Consider the following 12,900-nt stretch of genomic DNA (forward strand, 5'->3'; position numbering starts at 1 on the left):
CTACCTAAATAAAATATCGAAACGTCAATTATTCTTTTGGACGCAGTCTAGCGTGCAGTAGGTGTACTAGCTTCAACTAAATATTGCATAGTCATAGTCTCATTAGCAGATGACTATCAAGTTTATTTTACAAAGTGTCCCTAAAAATACTGGGAATGTTAATTTTTCTTCTCGTTTTTGTGATTTGTAGGTGTCTCAGTAAGAGTGCATTTATCTAATAATAATTAAAACTTATCATAAATAATATAATGTTACACAGTTTTACTTTTATTTGTTTCCAAAAACATCGATGTTTTAGAAATATAGTGATATCGATCGATATTTATCGTACATCGATACTTATAATTCGATGTTAACATCGATGTCAACATCGTTGTTTTTCTAATATCGACATCCTTAGTATCTCAAAATGGTTTATATAACTCGAAATTTTCTTAGATGTCAATTTTAAACAACAATAATGGCTGACTATGAACCAAAGACAATCAGTAGGGTTGAGAAGGTAACCGCAGGCATCGTAACGATATCAAGTAGGTATCGTTAGAACTGAAATAACTAAACTAAAATATCTGTTACTATACGTCATCTTAAAAAACGAATACGTTCCATATTCGTTTCGTTTTCCAACTTTACAGTTGTGTGCATATTAGTAAATTAAATATCATTATTATTATATTTGATTATATAATGATTTATTTATTTTGCTATCATCCGCGAAAATTCGGCGAACCCATGCGACAACGTCACCAAGGTCCGACAAAATACTCTCTACGTACGTTTCACCCCGAAACCGGAGCATCCTCAGGAGATGTTGACTCTACAACGTGCAATTGCAAAGTAAGTATCTTTCATGATAGCAAAATAAATAAATCATTATATAATCATGATGAACTTCCGCAAAGTAACGCCTGCTTCTATCCAATATTATATTTGAGTTTTGACAGTTATCTTTCAAAAGTTTTTTTAAACCATAGATCACTTTACTCTATACCTAATATTTTAAAGAAGAAAGATATTGTTTGTTTGTTCTTATGTAATGAATAGTCTCCGAAACTACTTACTAAACTGATTAAAAAAAAAAATACAAATTGTTACACTAAATAACAACCCATATTCGGCTCACTGCTGAGCACGAGTCTCCTCTCTCAGAATGCCAGCCCATTTTCTTTAGTCTAGTCAAAGATTTTTTATTAGAGATATGTCACAACTCACTAGCGCGTTAAAACTGAGACGGACAAAGCGGCTAAAAACGTCTTAATTTCATAAAGTCGCGTAATAAACAATAAAAGTTATTTAAAACAAATACCTAATACCTAAATATTGTATATAATGTCGAGTTGTGTGTTCAGGAACTTTAAAATATATATTATAATGTAAACACAAACTTGTGCTCAGTGGGGTCGCTAAATTCGGATCACTTATTGCAGCGATTTTGTAGGCTCGTCACATGTCTATAGTATAAAATATCTTTGAGTCAATATCTAGTAGACTGATAGAATCTCAACATTTTTCATGAGACTGGAGCAGCCAGGTTTTGCTTCGAATAATAACAATAAGAAACATGTTATTGTTCTTTATTTAAATACTTTTCTATCTACACAAGCAATGGCTTCTATGCATTAATAAGTATCACTAGTTTACAGCTTAAACTGTAAAAGCAACAGAAAAGAAATATAGTTTCAATTAGTGACATATACCAATACTGCACAGTGATAATAACAACTACAAAATATATCAATCCATTATTAACAATAAATACAAAAAACCAATATCATAAACAGTACATAATGTATACCCAGATTTTTACAGCATTAAACTACAATAGCATTATAATATCACATAAACATAGACATTAAATGTGTGATGAATTTTAGAGGAAGTTATGTAGCCATTTATATTTTATATGACGCCGCATGGTTCCGTTGCCGTAGGATTACGGGGATAATATATAGCCTATAGCCTTCCTCGATAAATGGGCTATCTAACACTGAAAGAATTTTTCAAATCGGACCAATAGTCCCTGAGATTAGCGCGTTCAATCAAACATACTCTTCAGCTTTATGTATTCAATGTAGAAGTGTAGATTTGTAAATAAAATATTTTAAGACAAAAGGATATTGTTGAGAAGACAAGGATAATAATTATTTGAATTGTATTTAATTTAATATAAGTACTTACTTAATAAACTGGTAAAAAAAATATATCACAACCACGCAAAAATAACAACTCTCTCCTTTCAAAACAAGAATACATATTCCAAATATTAAAAACAAAAACTGAAACTTTTGTCTACAAAATAATAGTACCTATAATCTTCTTTTGCCTTATTAGTTTTGTAGCCAGTGACGCGTACAGTCTTTAGCTTCATGTCTATGTACATAATGCTATGATGGCAACTTATATATTATTCTAAAACTTTAAAAGGGATTTGAGTATTGCCAGGAGATGACGTCAAATATGGAGATACATCTGAGAGGTAGCTACGCGGCAGGAGTCCAATTAGGAGAGCAATTTTAGCAGCAATAGGTGCTTTTTCTTCATCATCTATTATCCTATCCTGGTCTGGCATAACCTACAAAAAAAATACAATAAATTCAATAATATTAATAATATTATACTAGCGGGCCCCGTCAAGCTTCGCTTTGATTTATGTGCACTTCTTCTCTACCCTACCATAGCCCAATCTACCTTGAAAACTGCGAAAAGTCCCATTAAAAATTTCACGTGTTCTGAGGGGTTGGAGCAGATTAAAAAAAAAATTATGTACGGTTTTGTTTTTGTCACAAATAGCATGCATGCAAATTTTTAGCTTTCTACCTTGAATTTTATTTGTGGAATGCTCCATACAAACTTCCAGTCACCCATTTTAGGGAAGTGGGGGTTAGAAAGAGACAAAAATTAGCATATGTCACTCTCCTTTCAACTATCTACATTTGAAAAATCAAATCAATTCGTGTTTTTGCCGTGAAAGATGGACAAACAAACACACAGACAGACACACACAGTTTCACATTTATAATATTGTTAAGTATGGATTATCTGATTTTATTTTAATAAAAGATAAGTTTACCTTGTCAGCGATATGTTTTTGTATAAGACCATCAGAACCAACATAAAATGTTGAGAAACCATCGTACCATCTGCATAAAAATTAAACATATTAGAAATTTTTTATAAATATAATGAAATGCAGCATACAATAAAAAAAGTAAATTTCCTTACAATTCTTGATCTTTAAACACTTGCTTTAAGTTCCACAGTTTGTACTTCCAAAACATGAAGAACACTTTGAGGCCTGAAATTCCCTTGATTCGCCACCTCATCCTGCAACCATTCACCATTATTTAGTTCAATCATATTTTTTAAAAGTCTGGCAACACTTTACACATGAAAAAGTGTTCAAAGATTTTGTTATTTGTCTTAACTAATATTATAAAGGCGCCTCTTTATATTTATTTATTATCTCTTTATAGATTTGACATCTTGTTTGTTAAGAATAATTCCCATATCTACTGAACTGATTTTAAAAATTCTTACTCAAATTAGAAATTTACATTAGTGAGAAAAGAAATATGTTAGCCTTACTTTAGAGTTGAATATTATTTATTCCTTTTCTCAGAACAAAATGTCAATGTCAATGTCAGTAAACAAAACAAGACTGCTAGTACATGCGCGGAGTTCCGCACATTTGGATGTAAGCGGACCACGCCCCCTTGATACTTCTATTGTTAAGCGTTAGCTTTTAACGCTGTTTGTTCTGTAGTCACAATACCATCTTGTCTATCTCTCGTCTTGAGATATGTTGCAGTGTACATCTTAGGCTTATAGAAAACTTTAAATAAAATTATCTTCTCTATTATCTATGATTAGTGCCACCACCATAGACAGCATAGTTCAGGCATATGGTCAGTTAAAATAAGACTGCTTATTGCTGATCTTAATTTAAAATTTACATATCTTACCTGATGGATGAATCTTCTGGGTGTGCAGTAATTTTCAATACTTCAAAGTTGACATAGGCGAATTTGATGTGGGCTACTGTTCGTAAAAGTGCCACTTGCCTTACATAGTGGAAAAGACCTCTAAAATAATAAAATATACAAATTAATCTTCTTACACATATAATATAAAAATTAATCTTCTTAGTATGATTACACAATGTTGAGTATTTTAATAAAAAAAAATATTCAAGAGAAAAATCCTATTATTTAAAGGCTTATACATGTAAATAACAAAAAGCTTGAGATTAAATTGTTGTTAATAACTAGGCTTTTAGTTGGCACTTAGCCAGGTGGAGTTTATTTGTGCATATCACAGATGTTAATAACTACCTTGTTGGTAGTGGTTAGGTGGATCGAAAAGATTCTGGGTTGTAATATGAAATACCAAGCTTTTCTTTTAGTAAAAAATTTTCAGTAATAATTGTCAAGCCAGGGAAGCTGACTGAATCATCATTAACATATAATAGTTATACTTCATTATTAAGTCCAAACATTTCAAGAGAAGACTTGTTCTCAACAGTGAGAGAAATATAGGTTGATAATGATGATGATGAAATTACAAATATGTGAGCGAGTTTTCTATAGGCTTCTTCTCACCCTCATACCCTCATAGCTTTAATTTCCATAATAATGTAAAAAGAAATGAGTTTACAAAGTCCGATGTATTGCCAAGTGCTGCCAAATTACACTTAACACCTACTGACAACTGAATGTTTTGTTGAGTTCATCTGTGTGCCAGGTTAAAAACACATGAGAGAAAAATACTTACACTGTTGTGACTCCTCTAATATTGTTGACAAATACCAAATTTGGATGATAGACAGAGTAGTCTAATGGTTTCACAAACAGGTTTGGCATCTGAAACAATAGTATTAAACATTTTTATACAAGTAAAACATTCATTAAAACATAGTTACATTTGAGTTGTCACAATCTTTGTAAATACATAATAGTTACATAAGAAATTACAGCAATGATTTATTAGTGAAACATTATAATTCCTTTTATCTAATTAAATATAATATTAGTAATGCCTTTATTGGGGAGTCATATTTGTATAAATATTAAGCAAAATAATATATTAGACAGAATGTAAATAGACTCTGCCAAAAGGCAGAGTAAACATGTTTACACATCCTTTGCTATATCTCTAATGCAGAAACGCTATACTTAGAGGCAACCACTAATGTAAGTCAAAAACCGTCAAAATCTGCCACTCAAAGGAAAAGAAGAAAAAAAATGTACATAGATGCTATCTATAATATAAAAGAAAGTTGTGTTAATCACACTATTTATAAACTGAGAATGGCTGGACCCAATTGGTTGAAAATTGGTGGAGAGGTAGCTAGAACCAGGAGACAGACATAAGACACTTTGGGTAAGGTAAGGATACGGTTGGGGTAGGTTAGAGGCAGGTATGGTAAGGGTAGGGTTTCACACAGACAAAGTCACGTGCGTGTGCTAGTAAATAATAAAAATTCAAGCTTACTGTGGTAGACAGGGTGTGGAACACATTCATAAGCTGTTCCTCACTGGGTTTCCCCTCCTGACTTGGCTCACTGGTGGGCGGGGAAGTCTGTGCTACAACAGTGGGCCCCCTACAGTAGGCCACTGCGTCTCGCTCAAAATCTGACATACATGTTGGTTCTATGTCCTGTAATTATCAATATAAACTATTATTTCAATTTTATTTGCTTTACAATGAAACAAAGCCATAAGTGTTATCCAAGTGTCACTAAGAACTAATATGAAAACAAATTGGTACATTTTTGTTTAATTTTTTTTTCAATTGATTATTATTGTTTTTCTATTCATTATTTAATTCTATATTTAATTAAAATGAATTTCTCATTTGAATAAAATGTAGGTAACTAATATTAATATATTGCATGCACTTTACTTTTAATACCTTTGTATACTGTTTCAGCAAATAAACAATTTGATTAATTATATTAATGATCATATTGTATTCAAGATTCTATGAAATTCAAAATTTTTTGTTGTCTACAAATGTATTACAGAATTTGCTTTCTTCATTTCTTTATTTTTTCATTTGTTGTTGGTGAAGATAGCAGCTTTTTTTTGTCTTGAATACAGACAATCTTAGAAATATCATCTCTTATAAAGTTCTTTTATGTAATAATCATCATCATAATCAACTCATATCTAGCATGCTGAGCACAAGTCTCCTTTCAGAATGAGAGGGCTTAGAACAATAGTCCACGACACTAGCCCAGTACAGATTGGCAGATTTTACACACATAAAGAACACATAGAAGAAATGTTTTTCCTTTGCCGTTTGAGACATGTGATATTTAATTACTTAAAATGCAATCAATTGAAAAGTTGGAGGTGCCCGCCCTGGACTGGATTCGAACCTCCACTTTCTAGAATTGGTGGCAGAGGTCACCATCATATCCACTAATCTAATCACTATCACCACTATAATCAAAATTATTACAATCTGTAAAATTCCTCTGCATACTTACCTCAACACATTTAGAAAAGTCTACATCATTCATACTAATGGATGGCATTACTTTCATATAAGAACTCTTCTGCTCAATATAGTCATCGCTTGTCCACCCTAGCACCTTCATACCATCTGTGCAGTAGTTCATATAATTTTGCAAATTTTCGTTTCGTTTTGGCATATCTTCAGTGAATTTTAAATCCAAGTCGTCTTTAAAGGTTAGGACGTTTTTTTCGCTCGTGTTTCGTTTTAGATAATTGTTGGCTATAACAACCTCGTGAATGTATACGTCGTCTATATTCGATTCCGTGGAACATTTTGGGGCAACACGACAACTGGATATGCGACGTTTGCTAAGAAACTGGAAAAAATTTAAACCAAGTAAAACCTTTTCAGACCAATTGTTACAACCCAAATGATCATTACTTAGTAATGGTTTATAATTTGACTGTTTAAATTTCAAGTCGTAAGTAATTCTAAAGGAAAATGCACTTACGTCTTCCAGAAATTGTGTACGCACTGGAATTTTCCGGGTGAGCCTGTTGGAATGATTTTTAGTAGTAACTATTCCGTTAATTGGCAAAATCTTATGCGAGAATGTGCGCAAACAGATTGCCATTTTCACATTTGTTTTATTAACCTATATTACTATCCAATAAATAAGAATTTGAAAATTTTCTCAGCGAAGAAAACACATAACATTTCCCATGAGTCAAATGTCAATCAATGACCACGGAGCATAACCTCAAAGTCAAAACACACGTGACAGTGACAGTTATGCGTTTAGTATTTGAAATAAAAATGACGTTATATTTTTAAAAACAGTGCTTTTCAACCGAAAAAACTTAATAAATGAATTGAAAAGGACGCTGGCGCTGTTTAGTATTCTGAAATGTTTTAATCTTTATTTGTTTAATTAAACAATAATATTACAAATACGTAATCCTAATTAATTAATTTTCTTTCAATCTCACCACAATAATACGAATTTTTAAAAATGTTTCATGTTTTTAGGTGTAAGTTCAATAAGTCAATGTCAAAGTCATATTTGACATTTTCATAAAATCCTGAAACTTGAAAGTCTTGATATGAACGAATAATTCGAAAGTTAGCAAAATTATTTCCTTTTAATTTTATTTAGGTAACAGAAATAATTACTTTAAAACAAACATATATTAAGATCTAAGTGATGAATATACACAAAGCCGTACCGAGGGTATATGGATTATTAGTCGCACAATTTAACACAGTATGTATACCTATTTAAAAAACACAATTGCGTCTTTTACTTGTTTTCGTTGCGTTTATTATTTCTAATTGACATAAAGTATTGAATCATCATGGTCCAGCTTATATACAATAAATATATACACGTTACTAACGTTTACAAGGACCTCTATTCTAGATTGTGGATACTTATATGTATTTTGTTAACCAGAAATACATTAAAAGCTCCTGCTCCTGCCCTAACAGCGAAGCTCCCTATAAGTTTTTTAACGTAATGTTGGTTAGTTCAAGTTCTATGGGCCAGGTTTACAATGCAGTTCTTTTGGAATGAAATCTCTATGTACAACTAGTCTTACAAGGACTGATTTTTATTTTGGGATTGGTTACTTTCTTAATTTTCATCCTATAGATCATTGGATGAATTGGTAATTGGATTGAATTATCTATACATCTTCTCTTCTTCTTCTTTATTCTGGGCTGTTTCCGCACTTAGCTATTTGATTGGCCGTTGTGCGTGGGTCCCTCCGGTGTAGGTTCCCGCTGGATTTATTCCATCCAGCCGAGCTCGCTCCAGAAGCTTAGCAGGCCGCCCAGGTCGCCAATAGCCTCATGGAGTGTCGCTGAGGAGCCAATGTAGATTGCTCGTTGTTCCGTTACGCCTCTGCAACTGAGCATAACGTGTAGTGGTGTCTCGTCCTCCTCCATGCAGGCTCTGCACAGAGGACTGTCTGTCATACCTAGAATTGAAAGGTGTTTGTTTAGTGGGCAATGACCTGTTATGAGGCCAACTACTGTTCTCAATTATCTATACATATAATTTAACATTATCGCTTAAGTGCTCCTGTTCACTTACAATTTTTAGTTGGCCGACTATCAAACAACTTAATTGCAATTAGTGCGTGGGCACCCTAAGCCCACAAACCCACATTGGAGCAACATGGTGGGTCCTATATGGATCCCTCCTTATAGGACTTTAGACACACCATGGCCTTTCTAGCTTGGCTTAACTGTAATTTCGTGTTTTAGGGCTTGCCATGTAGCATTTCACTAAGATTGCAACACAACAAGGCCGATGTCAATGAGCACAGAGCCAAAGTCATGGCCCGGGGGCTGCCGGAGAAGAAGCCCTTGCCTGGAGTCAAGAATATCATACTTGTGGCATCTGGAAAAGGAGGAGTAGGGAAGACTACTACAGCTGGTATACAATGCAAACCTACCTTTTTTATAATACTTCTTATAGAAATCCCCAAACTATTTCGTTTAAAGATTTGTTAATTACTATTTACTGGTGGATAACTATAACTTATGAAATGAGAATTTTTCCCTATGTCGTTAGATCTCTTTTAAACAAAGTTTAACTGTTGCTTTATGCTTGCTACTTCTTCTCTGGAAAACAATGTGAACATCTGTTTAGTGTTTTTAGTGATCTAGCAGGTGGTATGGATTTTAATATTTAAAATTGTAAATGAAATTTTTCAAGAAGATAATTCTCTTGTAATTTCATTAATGTTTGGTAATTTAGATTTTATGTATAGTCACTGGCTATCTATACAATTAGTATACTATTTGTTTCCAATCTGGGATTGCACTGTTGTCAACTATATTTAATATGTAGAAGTCATGGACTTAATACATTATCATATTCTTAGTTGTTCAAAATCTTTCAAATAGTAAACATAGCTTATTAAAGAGAATCACTGTAGTGGCGAAAAAGTTTTACTCACACATTTTTCTTTTGTTTCTCTCTCTATAAAGCCATAAAATGTATAGTCCCTGTCTGTCTCCTGTCGTTACACAGAGTTTACATTACACTGTATATGTGATGTAGTTTGGTGTCAGAATAAAGCATGAGAACAAAAGATTTGTCTTAAAGAGCATTATAATTATTTCTGTAGATACTGTTTGTTATTTTTCTGTGTATATTGTTGTGTTACAGTGAATCTCGCATGTGCTATGAAAGTGATAGAGCCAGACAAGGAGATAGGGCTGTTAGACGCAGATGTGTTCGGCCCCTCTGTGCCACTCATGATGAACATTAGCGGAGAGCCCATGCTCAACGACGACAATCTCATTGAACCTCTACTCAATTATGGTGTAAAATGGTAAGGGAAATATACACAATGCAGAAATAAAAATAATGAAAGCTAGTAGAGGAAATTATAATTTTCAAAAACACCTGACACTAATCTGCTTATAAATTTAGGTCACATAATCAGAACCGGCAGACAATACATTCTACGAATTGTAGTAGAATATATCTATACTAATATTATAGAGAGGAAAGATTTGTTTGTTTGCATTGAATAGGCTCTGAAGCTACTGAACTGATTTGACTTATTCTTTGACTATTGGGAAGCTACACTGTCCTCGAGTGCTTTTGGCTATATACGCGTATTCCTACGGTAACGGAAACCACGCTGGTGTAACTGCGCGGCGCCTGCTAGTATTTATAACCGACTTCAAAAAAAGGTGGAGGTTCTCAATTCGAGTATCTTTTTTTTTGTATGTATGTTAACTGATTACTAGAAGACGCCTGGACTGATTTGAATAATTGTTTTTTTATAAAACTGCTATAGCCTTAATGATTTGTAGTATGTCCATGGGCCTCCTGGTGTCAGGCGAGAACGCTGTGGTGTGGCGCGGGCTGATGGTGATGCAGGCGCTGGAGCGGCTCACGCGCGGCGTGGCGTGGGGCCCGCTCGACTGCCTCGTGGTGGACACGCCGCCCGGCACCGGCGACACGCACCTGTCGCTCGCACAAAACTTGCCTATCGACGGTGAGTGCGGACTCGTACTGTACAACTGATGGTGATGCAGGCGCTGGAGCGGCTCACGCGCGGCGTGGCGTGGGGCCCGCTCGACTGCCTCGTGGTGGACACGCCGCCCGGCACCGGCGACACGCACCTGTCGCTCGCACAAAACTTGCCTATCGACGGTGAGTGCGGACTCGTACTGTACAACTGATGGTGATGCAGGCGCTGTACTTAGTACTTACTAATTAACACGAGCATGTCATGGTTGTGGTTATGTCGGGTAATGTGTTTTTTTAGCTATGCTAAGTAATTAGAATTACCTTGGGGCTATAACGATATATAGCAAATCACCTACACATTACCATAGGATAGAGTTCTCTATAAAACAAAAAAAATACGAGGATTCCATGCCTGGAAAACAATCATCCAGGGCATCCATATGGACTAATATTATAAAGATTTGTATTTTTATATATAACGAATAAACTTGAAAAACTACTGGACCAATTTAAAAAATTCTTTCACAAATGAAAAATTATATTATCAAGGAGCCCACAGGATGTATTTTTATCTCCTTACTCTTTGAAAATATATCCTGTTGGCTCCTCGCGGTTTCATCCGCGTAGTTCCTATACCTGTGGGGGTAACTATGATGGGTGGATGAGGTGATGGTGGGAACTTAGTAGAATTATATACCTGCCCACTAAAAACTTTAAAAAGGTTTTATATATAAAAAAAATTAGTTTAAATTAAAGCATTATATTATAACTTCAGGTGCAATAGTAGTAACAACTCCACAGTCGGCCGCTCTGCAAGTCACGAAGCGCGGCGTCAACATGTTCGAGAAACTCAAGGTGCCCATCATAGGGCTGGTCGAGAACATGTCTCACGCCGTGTGCTTCAAATGCGGCACCAGGAACTACGTGTTCGGTAGCGAGACCAAACGGACGGCGGAACAAATCGGCTTGGAAATCATAGAAAGCTTCGAAGTGGACTCGAATATGTCGGAATGTATAAACAGTGGGAAACCAGCGATATACGCGTTGCCAGATAGTATACACGCGGAGAAATATCGACAATTGGCCAACAAGGTGTTCAAATATATAAGCGATAAGGAAACAGATGCTAAAGCAACCAAACAGTAGTTGTATACACGAAATATTTAGTACCTAGTAGTTGTTGTGATTTTATTTATATAACAATTAAATTTTTTACAAATAAAAATGTGTCGTATATTTGCCCTTTTAGTTGTATTTGTAACCTGTTAGTTTGTGCTTTCATCCATCCATCACCCTTCATCTGTTTGACTCTACTCGACCTTTTCTCATTCTACCCCCTTTAACAGTTAAAATACTTATTCTAAACTAGCGGACGCCCGTTCGTGGAATTCGGTTTTTCACAAATCCCACGGGAACCATGGATTTTTCCGGGATGAAAAGTAGCTGTGTTAATCCAAAATCTATTTTCTTTCAAAATTTCAGCCAAATCGGTTAAGTAGACGCAGCGCAAAAGGGGAATAAACACACGAACTTTCGCCTTCAAAACATTAGTGTGACTAGCGAATGCCTGCAATTTCGTACGCGTGGAATTCAGTTTTACACAAATCCCGCGAGAACCATGGATTATTCCGGGATGAAAAACCTGTGGTTAATCCAGAAAAAAATACATTTCCATTCCAAATTTGAGCCAAATTGTGGTTCAGTAGCCACAAAGCAAAACTGGAACAAACATGCACACAAACTTACGCACTTTATAATATTAGTGTGATGTTAAGTAAGGTAATTGTTTTTGAGTTTGCGATAGTCGATAATCTTCACATAATCGATATACCTCTGACCAGCTAGGCGACACAGTATGTTAAAAGTCCTTCGTTTTTCTTCTGTATAGACCAATTCTCAGAAAATGTCTCTAGTGTTGAACCACTCTAGCATACATTGAGCTGTGGCCAGTGTAGCTACCTACATATACCAGTACTTACCGTGAAAATACATTACCTTCTGATTCCAAGAATCGTCAAGATCCTTTACCTTATGAAGCTACCAAATACCTTTACTTGAAGTACCTGAAGAATTTAATTTGTCTATTGGTTAAAGTTTTCATTTGGTTAACCCAAACCCAATGATTAGAAATACCAAAATATAGAGAAACCAAGTTTCTTATTTTTATATTTTACAAGTGAGCCCTTGACAACAATCTCACCTGATGGTAAATGATGATGCAATCTATGATAAAAGCGGGCTAACTTGTTAGGAGAATGAAAATTCACACCCCTTTCGGTTTCTACACAACATCGTACCGGAACGCTAAATCGCCAGCCAGACCTGGACCAATTAAGAAAACCTCAATCGATCCAGCCAGGGATCGAACCCAGGACCTCCGTCATGTAAATACCACCGCGCATACCACTGCGCCACGGAGACCGACAAAATTACATGTTGCTCTTTCT

General features: G+C 34.9%; 2 protein-coding genes across 2 annotated transcripts; one reads left to right on the forward strand and one right to left on the reverse strand.

The window, feature by feature from the left end:
- Positions 1-1,558: 1,558 nt before the first annotated feature.
- LOC112056067 (uncharacterized) lies at positions 1,559-7,205 on the reverse strand. The gene is made up of 8 exons (XM_024096407.2): positions 6,971-7,205; positions 6,491-6,835; positions 5,491-5,655; positions 4,771-4,859; positions 3,963-4,082; positions 3,223-3,324; positions 3,071-3,140; positions 1,559-2,572 (listed from the first exon to the last, which is right to left on the reverse strand). Exons 1-8 carry the CDS (start codon positions 7,091-7,093, stop codon positions 2,405-2,407), a joined length of 1,182 nt encoding a protein of 393 aa, XP_023952175.1. The 5' UTR covers positions 7,094-7,205; the 3' UTR covers positions 1,559-2,404.
- A 324-nt stretch (positions 7,206-7,529) lies between these two features.
- LOC112056069 (iron-sulfur protein NUBPL) lies at positions 7,530-11,678 on the forward strand. The gene is made up of 5 exons (XM_052881229.1): positions 7,530-7,723; positions 8,728-8,899; positions 9,638-9,803; positions 10,294-10,478; positions 11,229-11,678. The coding sequence occupies exons 1-5, from the start codon at positions 7,664-7,666 to the stop codon at positions 11,597-11,599; spliced, it is 954 nt and encodes a 317-aa protein (XP_052737189.1). The 5' UTR covers positions 7,530-7,663; the 3' UTR covers positions 11,600-11,678.
- Positions 11,679-12,900: the final 1,222 nt, after the last annotated feature.

This window comes from Bicyclus anynana, chromosome 4, assembly GCF_947172395.1.
Source record: "Bicyclus anynana chromosome 4, ilBicAnyn1.1, whole genome shotgun sequence".
Taxonomy (NCBI): domain Eukaryota; kingdom Metazoa; phylum Arthropoda; class Insecta; order Lepidoptera; family Nymphalidae; genus Bicyclus; species Bicyclus anynana.

Coding starts and splice junctions, on each gene's coding strand:
- LOC112056067 (XM_024096407.2), bottom strand. CDS start 7,093: ATGGCAATCTGTTTGCGCACATTCTCGCATAAGATTTTGCCAATTAAC. Junction 4,083..4,770: donor ATTAGAGGAGTCACAACAGT/GTAAGTATTTTT, acceptor TTATTATTTTAG/AGGTCTTTTCCACTATGTAA. Junction 3,141..3,222: donor GTGTTTAAAGATCAAGAATT/GTAAGGAAATTT, acceptor ATTTTTATGCAG/ATGGTACGATGGTTTCTCAA.
- LOC112056069 (XM_052881229.1), top strand. CDS start 7,664: ATGAATATACACAAAGCCGTACCGAGGGTATATGGATTATTAGTCGCA. Junction 7,724..8,727: donor TAGTCGCACAATTTAACACA/GTATGTATACCT, acceptor TTCGTGTTTTAG/GGCTTGCCATGTAGCATTTC. Junction 9,804..10,293: donor CTCAATTATGGTGTAAAATG/GTAAGGGAAATA, acceptor AATGATTTGTAG/TATGTCCATGGGCCTCCTGG.